Genomic DNA, 16,414 nt, shown 5'->3' on the forward strand with positions numbered 1-16,414 from the left:
CCTCCCCAAAGCCGTATCCCTCCTCCCCACACACACCATATCCCTCCCCAGCCGTATCCCTGCTCCCCCACACACCATATCCCTCCCCAGCTGTATCCCTCCTCCCCACACACACCATATCCCTCCCCAGCTGTATCCCTCCTCCTCCACACACATATCCCTCCTCCCACACACACACCATATCCCTCCCCAGCCGTATCCCTTCTCCCCACACACACCATATCCCTCCCCAGCCGTATCCCTCCTCCCCCACACACACCATATCCCTCCCCAGCCGTATCCCTCCTCCCCCACACACATACATGTTGAGCTGTTTAATCGTTACATGCAAATCATTACAGGCCTCTAATATTGTTTTGTGTTACAGAATGGAAGTAAATGGAAAGATAGGTCTGACAAACAGATGAGGTATTATACCCCTCACCCCCCGTCTCTTTCCCTCCCTCCCTCACTCCCTCTCTTCTTCTCTCCTTATCTCTCTCCCTTCCTCTCTTTTCTTCCCTTTCATCCTCTTCCTCTCCCTCTCTCCATATCCTTCTCTCTGTGCCTCTCTCTCTTCCTCCCTCTCTCCATACACAGCTGTGGAATGGCCAGGCAGGTTGGCTGGGTGCCTGGGCCATGTCATGCCAATTAAGTTCAGCAGCTAAAAGTCTTCCATCTGGGAATTATTCCTGTTACTGACAACATTAACCCTTCCCTGAACTGAGAGTAACTAATGCACACACACACACACACACGCAAACATACATACATAAATATTCATACACATATACAACACATGTGAACACAGCCACAGCAATTTATACTCAAACAGACATATACATTGTTTTATCCAAATGGAAACATTTCTGTTACCTCCCCTTCCCCACATTCTATTTAAACATGTTCTCAATATCATCAAAGCAGGATGGAGGAAAGGTGATACACAACATTCAAAAAGTAGGTGAAAGATATGGAAAGAGAGAAAACTATGAATGTGGGGTAGATGGATGGTGGTGAGGTATAGGGAAGAGGGAGGGGGTGTTGAGTGAGGGAACCAGAGAGACATCTACATCATTTGGCCAAATGACACCATCTGGTGGATAGCTGGGACATCATGGTCACACTTACACAGCGAGAAGAGTAGGGGAGGGGTTGGTGTCTAATGTTGGCTAGAGTTCTAAAGAATTTGGGAGAAAAGGACTCGTATGTATTGTGGTCAAAATATACCTGTATAGTGGCGTTTTTGTTTTGTATTGAATTCTTATAAGCATGTATAGTATGTGTGCTGCCATTTTGCATTGAATTCCCTTCAGCGTGGATGTTTCCCTGTGAGAGTAAATGTCAGAGTGACATTGAGCAGGCAGCAGCAGCAGCAGTGTGAGGCTCTGTGGGTAAGACCAGGCAGTGATTCCCTCAGGACTGGAGCACTGTGACTGCATGTTCCATAGCTGTAAGCAGCCATTGACTCACCACTACACGCTCACTGACTCACGAGCTGACTCTCTCACACACACATACACAGTACACAGGCGCAAATACAAAACATACACACTGTACGCACGCAGCACTCACACACACACACACACACACACACAGTACACAGGCGCAAATACAAAACATACACACTGTACGCATGCAGCACTCACACACACACACACACACACACACACACACACACACACACACACACACACACACACACACACACACACACACACACACACACACACACACACACACACACACACACACACACACACACACACACTCTCTCTCTCTCTAAGACTGCAGAATGACAACCCTTGCCACACTAGTGACCTCTATCCTCACACATCAGACCCCGAAGCCCTCAAACACATACAATCACACATGGAGACACACACAATACACAGGATACATTCTCCACCACAGAATAAGACTAAACCTACCCTGACTATGACACTATGTCAGTGAGGTATCATCTCTGTAGCTGTAGACATACGGTACTTTCAGGAGGATTTTGGGCTTTGTTGAAGGCTCTGCACATAAAACTACACAAATATGAAATAAAATCAAATTAAACACACTATGCTCTTTATTACATCCTGCCAACCCTCTGCTCAATCTCTCTGTTTCCAACTGCCTCCCAGCTGTACCTCTCTGTGACCCTCACATGCCTCCCTCTCTCTCTCTCTCTCTCTCTTTCCCCCATCCCTCACACTCTCTATCCCTCCCTATCCCTCTCTTTCCCTCCGTCGACCCTCGCTCTCTCCCCATCCCTCACACTCTCTATCCCTCCCTCGACCCTCCCTATCTCGCTCTCTCCCTCCCCATCCTCTGCCCGGTCTCTGACCTCACAGTGTGGCGTCTGTGCTGCACCTGACTCCCTGGCCGTCTAACAAATAGAGCCAATAGACCTTCTTATGGCTTCTACACATGCAGCAGAGGCTTGGACAGGAAATTAAACAGAACTACACTACCTGTACACATGAGACCCTAATTGCTGCTGTGCAGTCCACTGTGGATAGACTGGAGATATAGTAGAGCATGGCTCTAGTTTGACCTGTATTCACTGTCCTAAATCACGCCGTTACCTAGGACCAGTTTAAAAACCTATCAAATCAATCATTCCTTCCTTCCTTGATTGGCCATAACAGGTCATTACTAGTCAGTTATTACAAAACAGGAAGGGAGTGAGGAAAGATACACTTTAAACTATTGGAAGTAGCCCCTGGTGTTCAGTCTAGCTTGGATAAGACAGTTCCTTCTACTGGGGGAGATAATCAATCAATCAAATGTATTGATAACGCCCTTTTTTACATCATCACAAAGTGCTGTACAGAAACCCAGCATAAAACCCCAAAGAGCAAGCAATGCAGACGTAGAAGCATGGTGGCTAGGAAAAACTCCCTCGAAAGTCAGGACCCAGGCTAGGGCACTCAACATGTACTGCACTGACACAAATGACTGATGATTGGTTGAATGATTGTGGGCGCTGTACTGTTACATTTCAGTGCAGACTGATATTATTGACCATAACCTGTTGTTGAAAAAAACATGTGATATGGCTTTTCAACCTTTGCCATATCATGGATTCAGAGCTATCTATCTATCTATTTAATTTGTACAGTTACACACATCTTACACACAGCTCTGGCACACACGCTTACTCCTCCAGACATGCCACCAGGTGTCTTTTCACAGTCCCCAAATCCAGAACAAATTCAAGAAAGCATACAGTATTATATAGAGCCATTATTGCATGCAATTCCGTTCCATCTCATATTGCTAAAATAAACAGCAAACCTGGTTTAAAGAAACAGATAAAGCGACACCTCACGGCACAATGCCTCTCCCCTATTTGACCTAGATAGTTTGTGTGTGTACTGATTTGTAGGCCACGTGTGCCTTTAACCTTTTTTTTTACGTAGTTCTGTCCTTGAGCTGTTCTTGTCTATTAATGTTCTGTATTATGTCATGTTTTGTGTTTTGTGTTGGACCCCAGGAAGAGTAGCTGCTACTTTTGCCACAGCCAATAGGGATCCTAATAACATACTAAAAAAGACCGAATAGCAGCTGTTTGCTTCAAAATTCTAGGAACAATAAGGAGGCCTGCGTCTGGTGACCGTATCGTAGGTGTAGGTGTGTACGGCAGGACCAAATCGGGGAGATAGGTAGGAGTAGGTCCATGTAATGCTTATGATAAAATGTTTAGGTTCTAGTCAAGATTCTAGCAGTCGTGTTTAGCACTAGCTGAAGTTAACTTAGCGATTTATCCGGGTAGTCGGAGAGTACAGCATTGCAGTAGAGCATTGAAGTGGAAAAAGCATGGAGTCATTTTTCTGCATCATTTTGGACAAAAAAGTATTTCGATTTTTGCAATGTTATGAAGATGAACATTAAAATTCATTCATTTTTGTTTAGATGTTTGTCAAAAGAGAGATCAGGGTCCAGAGTAATGACGATGTCCTTCACAGTTTTGAGACAACTGTACAACCATCGAGATTCATTGTCAGATCCGACATCAGATCTCTTTGTTTCTTGGGACCTAGACCTAGCATCTCTGTTCTGTTTTTTAGTTTAAAAGTAAAACATTTGCCACCATTCACTTCCAAGTAATATTCAGTGGAAACTTGTGAAGCCTTTGGGTGAAATGCATAATTTCTGCAAGATCATTTACAATATTTATCATTCTTTCCAAGATCATTATAATTTACAGGCTAGCCTCATGGCAGGATAAGATGAATGACTTTTCTCAGTTCATTGTCAGATTATTCAGGAGGTGGAGAACACTAGTTCTCATGGTGTTATAATGAGATGATTGACACAGTAGGAAAGAGTGATCTGAGAAGTCTAGAGTAGTGTGTGTGTGTACACTGGCTTTCTAATCACACCATCAGAACCACAGAGGGTTTTATTGGGAAACACCAGTCAGCAGACACAGACAGACAGACAGGGTCACAGGCCTCAGTCTGAGCGAGCGAGCGAACCGCACTGGGACTGTGAACAGACCACGGGATGACCACACGCCACTCACACAGAGACCACAGCTCAGAGGCAGGCCAGCGCCAGAGCAGAGAAGAGGGAGGGCAAACTTGGACAACATATATATACTACTTATACAGAACTAACAGACTGACGGACTGAAAGGACGGGATCCAACTGTCTGTGTGTTTACAACAGTAATAGTGTTTACAACAGTAATAACCCTATCATTAACATGTCATTGACACACTGTTGCTTACTGTCTGGGACAAGGGAGCATTAGAAAAAAGACAGAGTTAGAGTGAGTGAGAGAAGTGTGTGAGATAAGAGATAGTGAGGAACAGGCACTATTGTACTTTCAGCCTGATGTGTTTTCCTCTCTCAGAGTCGTGATAGATGGAGATAGTAAAGGGATGAATAAGAGATGATGCAAGTGTGCGCACGCAAACACACACACAGTCATACATAGTTACATACACACACAGAGCTAGGAAAAGGAGAGTGCTCACTAAATGAATTTGGCTTTCAGCAAGGGGGAGTCTACACTGCACCAGCAGTGTGTGTGTGAATGTTAGCCAGTGTGTGTGCGTGTGTGACTGTACTGTGATTATGCTTCTGTGTGCAAGCATATACATGTGTGTGTGTCTTTGAGAGCCAGAGAGTAGGTGGTGGAGAGGAGGGGTGTGTGTAAGGGCGGGGCAAGGTGGAATGCTAGATAGCTGTGTGTGTTGTAGCTGTGGTGTCACTGGGATTGGAAGTGACAGGCAAGAAGCCCCACAGACAGCTGGGTAACAGCCCACTACCACACTGGGGAGGGCTTTACACTGAACACCATTAGTACTGTCTCTACTCTCTCACATTCCCTCGCTCCTTCCCTCCTTTCTTATCTCACTAGCACTGGAGAGAGAGGGTGAGGATGATTCATAAAGAGAGGGGGGAGAGAGAGAGAAGGGAGAAGAGTGAGATGGGGAGGGAGGGATAAAAAGAGTGGCAGGAGAGATTGGGAGGGGTGAGACAGGGAAATGAGAGAGGAAGGTGTTGAGCAAGAGAACAGAGAGAGAACAGAGAGAAGATGAGAGGGAATTATAGAGGAGGAGATGAGAGAGGGGGAGCTAGAGCGGGAAGGGCAGTGAAGGAAAGAAAGGATAGGCAGAGAGAGGAAAAAAGGAGGATGTTGTTTGTATCTCACATGACTCTATTAAACTTTTAATAGTCCCCATTTCTCCAACTAGGTTTCCTGCTACTGTATCACCAAAACAGCTGCTGCAAATCCCACAGCAGACCACTGATGAGACACATTGCCCTTTCACACACGCACACAGACTGACACACGGACGGACATACACATGCTGACGTGAAGGACAGAGTAGAGAGGGAGCGAGAGGAGGATATGCAGAGGAAGACCAGATTAGAAAAGAAGATGCAGACAGACATGGGTTCCCATGGTGGATCTATGAGAGCATCTGCATCAGACTGAGCTGCTGTGTCCACATGGACTCCGCCAGCTGGGCTGGGCCATACAATACACGAAGACTGGAGATGAAGACAGAAACACAGAATAGACAGAAGAGAGAGATGAGAAAAAAGAAGAGATTGGCAGGGAGGAAACAAGAGTTAAAGTGTGACTGTGTGAAGACGAGAAAGACAGAGAAAGAAATGAAGATTAAGATAAATAGTGAGGCCTTTGCAGAAAAAAACTAAGAGGGTGGGCCTGCCACAGACGTAAGAGAGACAAAAGAGAGGGAGAGTGACAGAGGGAGGCAGCGAGGAATGACAGGAGAGATAGACTGAGGGATGGAGGAAAGGGGGAGGATGGAGGATAGGCAGATTGACAGCCTCCGTTCCCTGGGACACATGAATAAACCAGCACAGCATGTATCGCCCCAGAGAGGTATGGGAGAGACAGACGGAAAGAGGTGAGAGAGAGAGGAAGGCGACAGAGAGAGGAAAAAAAGAGAGCATCTTCATAATCAAGCCATAAAGTAGAGCAGGAGCGAGGGAGTGATGGGGGAAGCAGTGATGGCTCTGAATGAGTCAATCATGATTAATCAAGACGCTTCCCGCTCTCCATTCAGGCGCTCCACTCTCTATCTCCTCTGCTCAGTACATGCACACAGTTAATTAGCCAACATTAGTTTCAAGTTTTTTTAGTCGTATGTACGGGATAGACACGGAATAGACTGTCCAATGAAATGCTTACTTGCAGGTTCCTTCTTGACAATGCAACAACAAGAAATACTAAGATAAGAACAAAGTAAATGGCTCAGTAGAATAAACATTTTAGCATAACATATTAACAGACATTTTGGGGAATGGGGGGCAAGTGTTTAAATTGTGCAGTACTTAGCAATCATAAATCATGACAATATGCTCATGTTGTCTTAGGCCTACAGTGTATGGTGGCTTTGATGTAGCTAATAACCATTCGAACTAAATCTGAATGATTTTCTCAGCTTTTCCATACAATGTGTTGTCGCAGAGGAAAAACAATCACCAACTCATCAATGCTTCTCTGAGGACTCTGTATCCTGACACAGAAAATAGGGCACTTTCATATTTATTTAAACGCTGGGCTCAGATCCAGAGGAGTCCATGGATTGAGAGAGAGCAGAGCAGGAAGGAGAGGAGGAAAGGGCTGGAACCACACACACACACACACACACAAAATAACCAATAGGAAGAGTGTGTGTGTAACTGCCTGTGTATGCGTAACACTGCATATATGTGTGCGTGTAATGAGAAATAACTGAATGTGATGACAAGATATGCATTTGATTGATAGATGGAATATCTACACAAGGGTTTTGCGGAGGTGCCAACTGGGTCATGTCTCAATGTCTCCAATGTTATAATAAAACAGAACATGTGGTGGAGAATTTCTAAACCTAAATCAGGAACCCCAGGGAGCAGACATCCCATTCTTCAAATATTCCATGCCTCTGTGCCAGAGGAGTACATGGAGGAATACCTCAGAGCATTATTCAGCCCAGAGTAGAAATGAGACAGGGTGTTTTTAAATCAACACTTCCGCCTTGTGGAGTTACAATGAACTACAAGGACCTCAAAGCTCCACAGGCATTGACAATGTCCATATGAGACTATTTATATGATACAGTACATCAATTGGCAGAGTATTAGTCATGTGAATGTCATACTTTAACTAGCAATAATACTGAAAATATACTAGAGCTCCACTGCATTTTCACCATGGCCTCTTGGAGTAGTAGATACATAATGACAAACACGCACGGCTGATTTGATTGACTTTATTTGTAAGGCACCATAAGTACTTCCTTACTGCAGAACATTTCAGTTATGTATAGTAAATGTGTTACTTTTTATATTTCACCTTGTTTAAATGAAGCTATGATTTCATGACACTTTTTTTCTTTTTTTTTTGCCAAAGTACACACTTTAGGTTTTACATTATACACAAAATAAGTATTTAAAAAATGACCTTTACAAAGCTCAAAATGCTTACAATGCTTCACGCTTTGGGGAAAGGGCAAGCGATTGGGTCAGGTATAGGTCAAAGTACTGCAGGTCCTCTAGTGTCACATCAGTACTGTAGGACATAGCACAGGAACCATCCAGGACAGACAGAAGATGCAGCCATATACACGTAAAGCTTTATATGTATAACTGTATACATAAACTGGTCCCCATCTACTAAACAAACACATAGTTCATTTGTATCAGAATTTAACAGCTTTTTACTCTCATTCTATTTTATAGCGATAATATTCAAACAAGTGCATTGATCACAGAGAATGTGTACCAATTTTTTTTTTTTAAACATTTCTTCGCTAATAGAAAGGAATATAGTTCCCCAAGAGACATGCGTTTGTGTGCATCTAGCTACTCACACTCGTTGCATATCACTACTGTTTAAGTCCATAGGAGTAAGTTGTGCTCACAAGCTTAGAGAGCCACACATCAATCCCAGGTTCACCACTGACTGACCAACGTTCAAATCTAATATTACAGAGGTTTATGAATGCATTCACATACGGCTATGGAATCATCTCAGAGTTATCTAGGAAATTTACACAGATCTATATACCCTCACAGTGTAACCCACCAAAAACAGAACGGAGAATGTCTATTAATATAAGGGAAATACAAAAAACATACAGTACATCACATGCTGTATCACAGGCTGGGATCAAAACAATGGTCAGACAATAACACCAATTACCTCCCAATGAATCTTACAGTAAAACCACCACAGTCACCATCACACACATCTTCTATATTCCCCATAGCTCTAGGGCTGCCTGGACATTCAACCCAAGGTTCTAGACCTCAGTCCTAGCCCGAACCAGTACCTGGGAGATGATGAATATGACGACATCGCCTCTGACGCCCAGGATTCTTCAACTCAAAGTCCCATTAACCAGCTCTGCAAACGTTGTAGAACATATGTTCGGAACTCACCAAAATATGGAGTTTGGCGGAGCAACTATTGTCATTACTGCATTTACACACAGCATGTACTTCCAAAAACAGCCCGTCTCAGACTAGACGTAACATAGTAAACGTAAATCCAGGTCACTCAAATTAGTATATGTTACATTTGGCATGGTTATATAAAACAATGTAACTTAAGCCAAAAGAAAGGAAGGAGGTTGAAAGGAAGGAGGTTGGTGGGTGTTGGTTGGTTGGGGTGGGTGGGAGTATAACGCGAACTTCTAACAAACAAAAAGATAGCGCGTTCGAATTTCCTCACGGACAACTTTAGCAAATACTTTTTTAGCTACTTAGCATGCTAGATAACACTCCCCCCATCCTTAAGTCTTAACCCCTAGACTAGCAAACGTTAGCCACCTAGCCAACCTTAGCAACAACAAATAGAATTCTTAACAAAACATTTGCAATTTGTAAGCTATCATACCATACAAAATGGATGATGGACATACACAAATTAATGCATACCATACGAAACGTAACATATCATACTAAATGGAGTGCCATATTTCGGGTGATTACCGAACGTATTGTCATAACGTTTGCAGAGCTGGTTAATGGGACTTTGAATTGAATGATCCTGGGAATCAGAGATCATGATAGTCACATCATTATTTCTTCAAGTCCAGGTACAGCTTCAGCTTCTAGCCTACATCGGCACTCAAGGGGCCAGGTAATATCGTATCAAGCTGTCGTTTCTCGCTCCGTTTCTCCAATAGGTTGTGAGAAACATGTTTGGGAAAGATATATTTTTGTAAATGCACATTAAACAGTGGCTAGTTGTGCTTTATCTAATCAAAGAACAGCTCAAAAAAACAGTACGTTAACTATTCATTGGCCATGGACAATAGATCAACATATGTGAGTGCTGTTAATGTATTGTATACAAGAGAAAGCTCAATCATGTATCATTTTTTCTTATACAGAGATTCATCTTTGAGTAAAAAGATAGTCGGGGCTGAGTGGACATTTTGCATATGTTCAATGCCGCTGCCTAACAATAGGGGTTGACAGAGATGTCAACCCGTTTCCTAAAATAGACCGGAGGACTCCTGTTCAAAGAGGTGACTCAATGGACGTCAGAGCTGCTTTCTAAAACACTTACTGCCCTCTAGTGTTGGAGGCAACTACTCTCCTCTACTGCATCACCACCAAAACATAATATTAGTGCACTTTACAGAAAGGAGAAAAAAAGATTGAAGGTCTTTTCTACCTTCCACAATGTTATCATCACTGCGATCTGGACATTCGGACTGTTATTATAGTACTGATAGCATGCCTTTCATGGAAGCTGCTGTGTGTGGATATGTCTAAAGCAGCTCGGTGGGTTAGACCGGGTTCTTTGGGGAATTTGTCATAGGGGGTGGATTTGTTAGGAGGACTGATAGCACAGACTTGAAGGGAAACAGCATGAAAGTAGCTCTAAGGTGTTTTTTGTTTCCCATACACAATTTTTATTATACATCTCTCTACTTATCTAGAAGTATTTTTTTTCAATACGTCCTACTTTCTTAAAACGACTAAAAGCAGCACTAGAGTTTGACTACGTAAGAGCACAGCTTTATATGGCATTAAGACAGGAATGAGTCTTTCCCAACTATAGCCATCAGGGACTGGAATTACCTAGTTACACTATTCCCCAAGAAGACTGACGTCTTTCAACTACCCTCCTTCACCTTGGGGGCGAATACTAACCTGAAAATCGAAGTGCACCCAACTATCAATGCAGGATTTTCAAGTTAGGATTCAGACGTCCATAGACCCGTTTCAATGTAGCTCATCTAAGAGTCTTTACGATGGAGCAACAAAGTCGTGTACACCAACCGATCGAATCAAGTTGACACAACAGAGGCTAGAGAGCTGTGTGACGCGAGCCTGTCTGTTGGATCTCTTCTGGTTTGTTATTCCAATTATACTGTGTGACATTCAGGGTCCCAGATGGGCCCTGGTTAAAAAGGGAGGAAGGAGACGCTCAGCGACAGTGGCGTGCAAACAAATATCCACTTATGAGAAAGAACACAAATGAGCAAAATGGAGGGGAGGAGAGTGTGATTAAAGGAGAAGTTTCCTCTTCTTTTTTTTTTACAACCAAAATCTCTATTTTTGATGTAAATGGCATGTTATAGTACAGTCTAGACTCTCTTGTGATTTCAAGTTTGAGGAACTTAACCCAAAGAGCATATCAATTCTTTGTCCTCGTCGTGTAGTATGGGGGCCCCGAAAAAACACGAACAAAAGTTCCAAAAACACCCAAATATGTTTTTGTAGAAACAGCAAAGCTTATACTAGTGATGCAGGGCTTAGATGCTGTACACATGAAATTGTGTCATTCCCAAACTTTATCCAGAATGTTATATTCCCTTTTGGCGACTCAAGTAGTTTCCCCTATCCAGCTGTTCCATTTTCCGTGTAGCTTGCTGCATGTAACTGCCAAAATAAGAAAAACACCAACACAAAGTGTCTTCATAGGGCATTGGGCCACCAGAACAGCTTCAACGCACCTTGGCATAGAATCTACAAGTGTCTGGAACTTCCTGTGGAAGCACCTCATGCTTTCAAAACACTTTGTATCCCTTATTTAATCAAGTCTTTCTTTTCTTTTGGCAGTTACATGTAGAATGGACGGAGAGATATAGCTTGAGTCGCAACAAAATGGAATATAACGTTGAGGATAAAGTTTGGAATGATAATTTCATGTGTACAACATCTAACGACCGGCATCACTACACTAAAAGCTTTATTTCTCAAAAACATTTGAAATCACAAAAAAGGTGTCTGGACCCTTATACAACATGCCATTTACATCAAAAACAGAGATTTGGTTGTGGAAAAGGAAACTCCTCCTTTAAAAGAGGGAGAGTAAAGAGTGAAAATGTGGTGAGAATGGAAGGAAAAGGGACCGTTGGTGGTCAGTGACAAGAATACACAATTAACAAAAGAACTCAAGCTCAAATCAAACGATATCTGAAGAAATTGTATAAAAAAAAAATTCAACACTGTACATAGTTGGAATGACGGCAAAAGCATCAGATAGGACAAGAGAGTGAGAGAAAAAGAGAGTAGATTTTAAAAACAAGCATGGCAAATATAAGTAGGACGATTAGGGAGAAGGGCGTAGGGGAGAAGAGGAAGGCTGGCATGGATACATAGCAGGTATACAGGACCACAGCCCTCCGATGCTGCTGATATGCGGTGGAGGGAGAAAGAGAGGGAGCTCTAGTCGGACTTGTCCCCGTCCTCCTCACGGTGGTTGTCGGCTCCCTCACGTGATGCCTTCTCTTCCTTGGCCAGCTGGGCCTGCGAGGCAAGGATGGAGGAGAGGGAGAAGAGGCCTGAGGAGGAGGTGACGGCCGGCAGGGTGGACTGGCTCAGGCCCAGGGGCATGGGGGTCATGGGCAGGGCCAGACCCTGGAGCTGGGACAGCTGGTGAGCCTGGAGCTGCTGCTGCGGACAACAAACACACAGCTCAAACACAGGGGAGGTACAGATGGGTGCATATGGCTCTCACACGCACACATATGCACATACACTGAGGGTATATGATAAACATATGTAGACACACATTATACATAAACTACAGGAGGCTGCTGAGGGGAGGACGGCTCATAACAATGGCTGGAATGGCATCAAACACATGTAAACCATGTGTTTGAACAATTCCATATATTCTGTTACAGCCATTACAAAGAGCATGTCCTCCACAATTAAGGTACCACCGGCCACATGTGACATATACATACACCAAGTGTACAACATTAGGAAAACCTGCTCTTTCCATGACGACTGACCAGATGAATCCAGGTGAATACTATGATTCCTTATTGATGTCACCTGTTAAATTCACTTCAATCAGTGTAGATGAAGGGGAGGAGACAGGTTAAATAAGGTTTAACCATTGAGACAATTGAGACATGGATTGTGTATGTGTACCATTCAGAGGGTGAATGAGCAAGACAAATTACTGAAGTGCCTTTGAACGGAGTATGGTAGTAGGTGCACCGTTTTAAATGTGCCAAGAACTACAATGCTGTTGGGTTTTTCACACTGAACAGTTTCATGTGTGTATCAAGAATGGTCCCTCACCAAAAGTACATCCAGACAACTTGACACAAGCTTTTGACACCTTGTAGAGTCCACAACCTGACAAATTGAGGCTGTTCTGAGGGTAAAAGGGGGTGCAACTCAATATTAGGAAAGTGTTCGTAATGTTTTGTACACTCAGTGTAATATACACACAAAGATCGTTTATCATCATCTTCAATACCTAAAACACCAGACAAAGCTAAAGGAAACCCCAGGACAGCAGATGCATCATAAAAGAGTGATAGATAGTGAAATAGTGACAGAGTAGCAGTAACCCCACAGAGGAGGGGCTGGAGGGAGCAGCCTACCCGGATGATGGAGTTCATCTCTGGAGGGGTGACCTGCTTGGCCCTCTCGATGGCCCCCAGGACCTGCTGCTGGTGCTGGGGTACAAACACACACAGGGGGGGGGGGTAAGTAGATGGATCAACACTACCAACACTGACCCTGTGCTCCTCACCCATTCAGTTATTCAACCAGCCACCACTAACAGAACATAGGGCTCTGATGGAGAATCAATGGTCTACTCCCATGTTGGAATGGGTCAGGGTCATCTTGTCATGGACATAAATGAGCACATCTTATCTGGATCACAGCAGAGCGCACTGGCCCCTTTGATTACAGGGCTCTCAATGATGAATGGAGAGAGAACAGAGAAAAATATAATACAGGGAGGGAGGAGGAGTGGTCAAATGAGAATGATCTCATTCCAGGCTAAGGGCGCAATGTGGGGTTGGGGTTAGGGGTAAAGGGTCAGGGGTTAGAGGGTGGTCTTACCTCCTGGGACAGATAAGGGAGGACCTGGGCACAGATCCCATTTAATCTCTTCACAATCTCAGCCTGAGGAGATAAAACACTTCAGCCCTTAGCTTCATTTAACACCCATCAGTCTCACAACACAAACCCAATGCACCCAAAGGGCACTTTACAACAAGCACACAGAACATAGGACCTTAATTTGATCACTCTTTTGTTGCGGAGAATTTTCCTGCACCGATTTACACTACCGTTCAAAAGTTTGAGGTCACTTAAAAATGTTTTTGAAATATATTTTTTTTTAAAGTCCATTAAAATGACATCAAATTGTTCAGAAATACAGTGTAGACATTGTTAATGTTGTAAATGACAATTGTAGCTGGAAACGGCAGATTTCTTTATGGAATAGCTACATAGGCGTACACAGGCCCATTATCAGCAACCATCACTCCTGTGTTCCAATGGCACATTGTGTTAGCTAATCCAAGTTTAGCATTTTAAAAGGCTAATTGATCATTAGAAAATCATTTTGCAATTATGTTAGCACAGCTGAAAACTGTTGTCCTGATTAAAAAAGCAATAAAAAAACTGTCCTTCTTTAGACTGGTTGAGTATCTGGAGCATCAGCATTTGTGGGTTCGATTACAGGCTCAAAATGGCCAGAAACAAATAACCTTCTTCTGAAACTCATCAGTCTATTCTTGTTCTGAGAAATTAAGGCTATTGCATATGAGAAATTGCCAAGAAACTGAAGATCTTGTACAACAGTGTACAACTCCCTTCATAGAACAGCGCAAACTGGTTTGAACGGTAGTGTACATAAAATTCACTGAAAACCCACAGTTATATTAACAGTATTGCACTTTTCAAGTAGCCTAACCACCGATCAAGCAACATGCAGGATTATTTTGCTGTGACAATGTAGGTCAAATTAAGATCACACATCTGTACGCACACGCACCATGTTCGGGCAGTGATTATCATAACCAACTCAGATATGCAACAGTGTTAATTGTGTTACTTTCTAATTCAGCGTGATATCTGAGAAGAGACCTCATCACATTCATTTACCATGCACCATTACACTCTTATCACTATCATGCGCACCGACATCGCTTGCTGTCTCCTCTAAAAATGTATTTTGTCTCTCCACTCTTCTTTCTATACACACACACGCAAGATCACATCACACACACAAAAATAAGAGGAGATGCCAAATGTTTTGTCAGGCGGGAGCACAATTCATCTAGGCTAACCGGAGAGAGGCCTCGCAACTGGCAAGGACATTTTTATTTATTTTTTAAATAAATAAATATAAAAAGCAGAGAGAAAGAAGAAACACGAATAACCCCTTTTCAATATCTCCCTGGCACAATCCCAGACTAAACTGTCTGGAGCCCCTCAGCTGGAGAGAACAGAACGCTCAGGAGGAGAGAGAGAAAGCGAGGGAGAGTGGGAGGAGGAAGAGAGCAGGCTGTACACAAAACCCAGATGTGAATTCTCCTCGACATTCAGTTCTACACACCCCCTTCAATTTCAACTCTAATGCTGCCGCAGTTCATCTGCACCCACTCACACACACAAAGGCACACAAAGCACGCACTCACACACACACACAAACGGGCTAACAAAAATGCGGATACACACATATAGGCAAACATAAGTGGACACACACACACACACAGCTCCCCTCGCTCTTTCTCGCCTCTGAATTTCTAAATATTTCATCCCCGTCAAATAAAGGAGTAGGGGTGATGAATTGTACTCATGAGGCAGAGTGGAGGCTGTGTATGCACGTGTGTGTGTGTGTGCGCCAGCGAGCGAGCGCGTTTGTGACGCAATTTTTCACTGCGTGTCCCATGCTGCCGGTGTGGCTATCAGGGAGGAACCGTCAATCTTTTAGGGTCGCCGCGATCGCCAGACGAGGTCACAGATAAAGCCGGGTCCACAGAGGCACATCACTCTACCCCAGCAGCCTGCCCATTATTTACTCCCCACACCCCCTGATCAATGGGCACCAGATGAGCCCCTTAGACAGTAGTACGCTACTCTTCCACTGATCATGTAGGAATATACCTAGATTAGAGCTTTAACCTGTGCAGTACTGTACTGCTCCTTCCATTAGAACAATCCCTCTGTGAGTAATGATGCTTTCTCATCGATGCCACAGAGAGATGATTCACTGTCCGTCTGTCTACAGGCAGCATGATGGGAAGTAGGGGTGTGCCGACATGGTCATACTCGTATCCGCAAGTTGACAGTTGATAGTCGGATCGGATGATACTCGTGATTGGTAGATGTTGGCAAAACACCTCCCTGCACATTCTCACTGCAAATTAAGAGCAGTGAACAGAGGGGTGTGTGTGTCCTCAACTTGCAGGGGCAGCCACGTTTGCCGTCTGTCACTCATAATGTGCAGCAGCGGTTCATATTTCTTCTCCTAAGCTTGCACCGCTTGTTAGATATTACGCACATTGATAGCAAACATCCTCGCTATGTGATTTATCATAGTAACAGGCAGCAGAAATCCAAATGATCAGACCGAAAACTGATCAGGTGAAATTCTGAAGCAAGTGGATGGAAAAATATAGCCAATCAGGGCAGCAGGATCAACATACAGCCCACCCTTCTCTTTACAGCCAGTTGAGTCATTTAGACCACC

The 16,414-nt window shown here is 43.7% G+C and overlaps 1 protein-coding gene across 2 annotated transcripts in view; it reads right to left on the reverse strand.

Moving 5' to 3' along the window:
* Positions 1-7,698: 7,698 nt before the first annotated feature.
* Positions 7,699-16,414, reverse strand: part of LOC112250891 (TLE family member 5) — a 42,608-nt gene continuing 33,892 nt past the window's right edge. The window contains exons 5-7 of one of the 2 annotated variants that reach the window (XM_024421417.2): positions 13,774-13,836; positions 13,305-13,379; positions 7,699-12,357 (exon numbers count right to left, since the gene is read on the reverse strand). In XM_024421417.2, coding sequence (XP_024277185.1) covers positions 12,130-12,357; positions 13,305-13,379; positions 13,774-13,836 — 366 coding nt within the window. In that variant the 3' untranslated portion in view covers positions 7,699-12,129. The remainder of the gene's footprint in view (positions 12,358-13,304; positions 13,380-13,773; positions 13,837-16,414) is intronic. The other variant, XM_024421418.2, reaches the window with a different exon arrangement.

This window comes from Oncorhynchus tshawytscha, linkage group LG05 (genome assembly GCF_018296145.1).
Source record: "Oncorhynchus tshawytscha isolate Ot180627B linkage group LG05, Otsh_v2.0, whole genome shotgun sequence".
Classification (NCBI taxonomy): domain Eukaryota; kingdom Metazoa; phylum Chordata; class Actinopteri; order Salmoniformes; family Salmonidae; genus Oncorhynchus; species Oncorhynchus tshawytscha.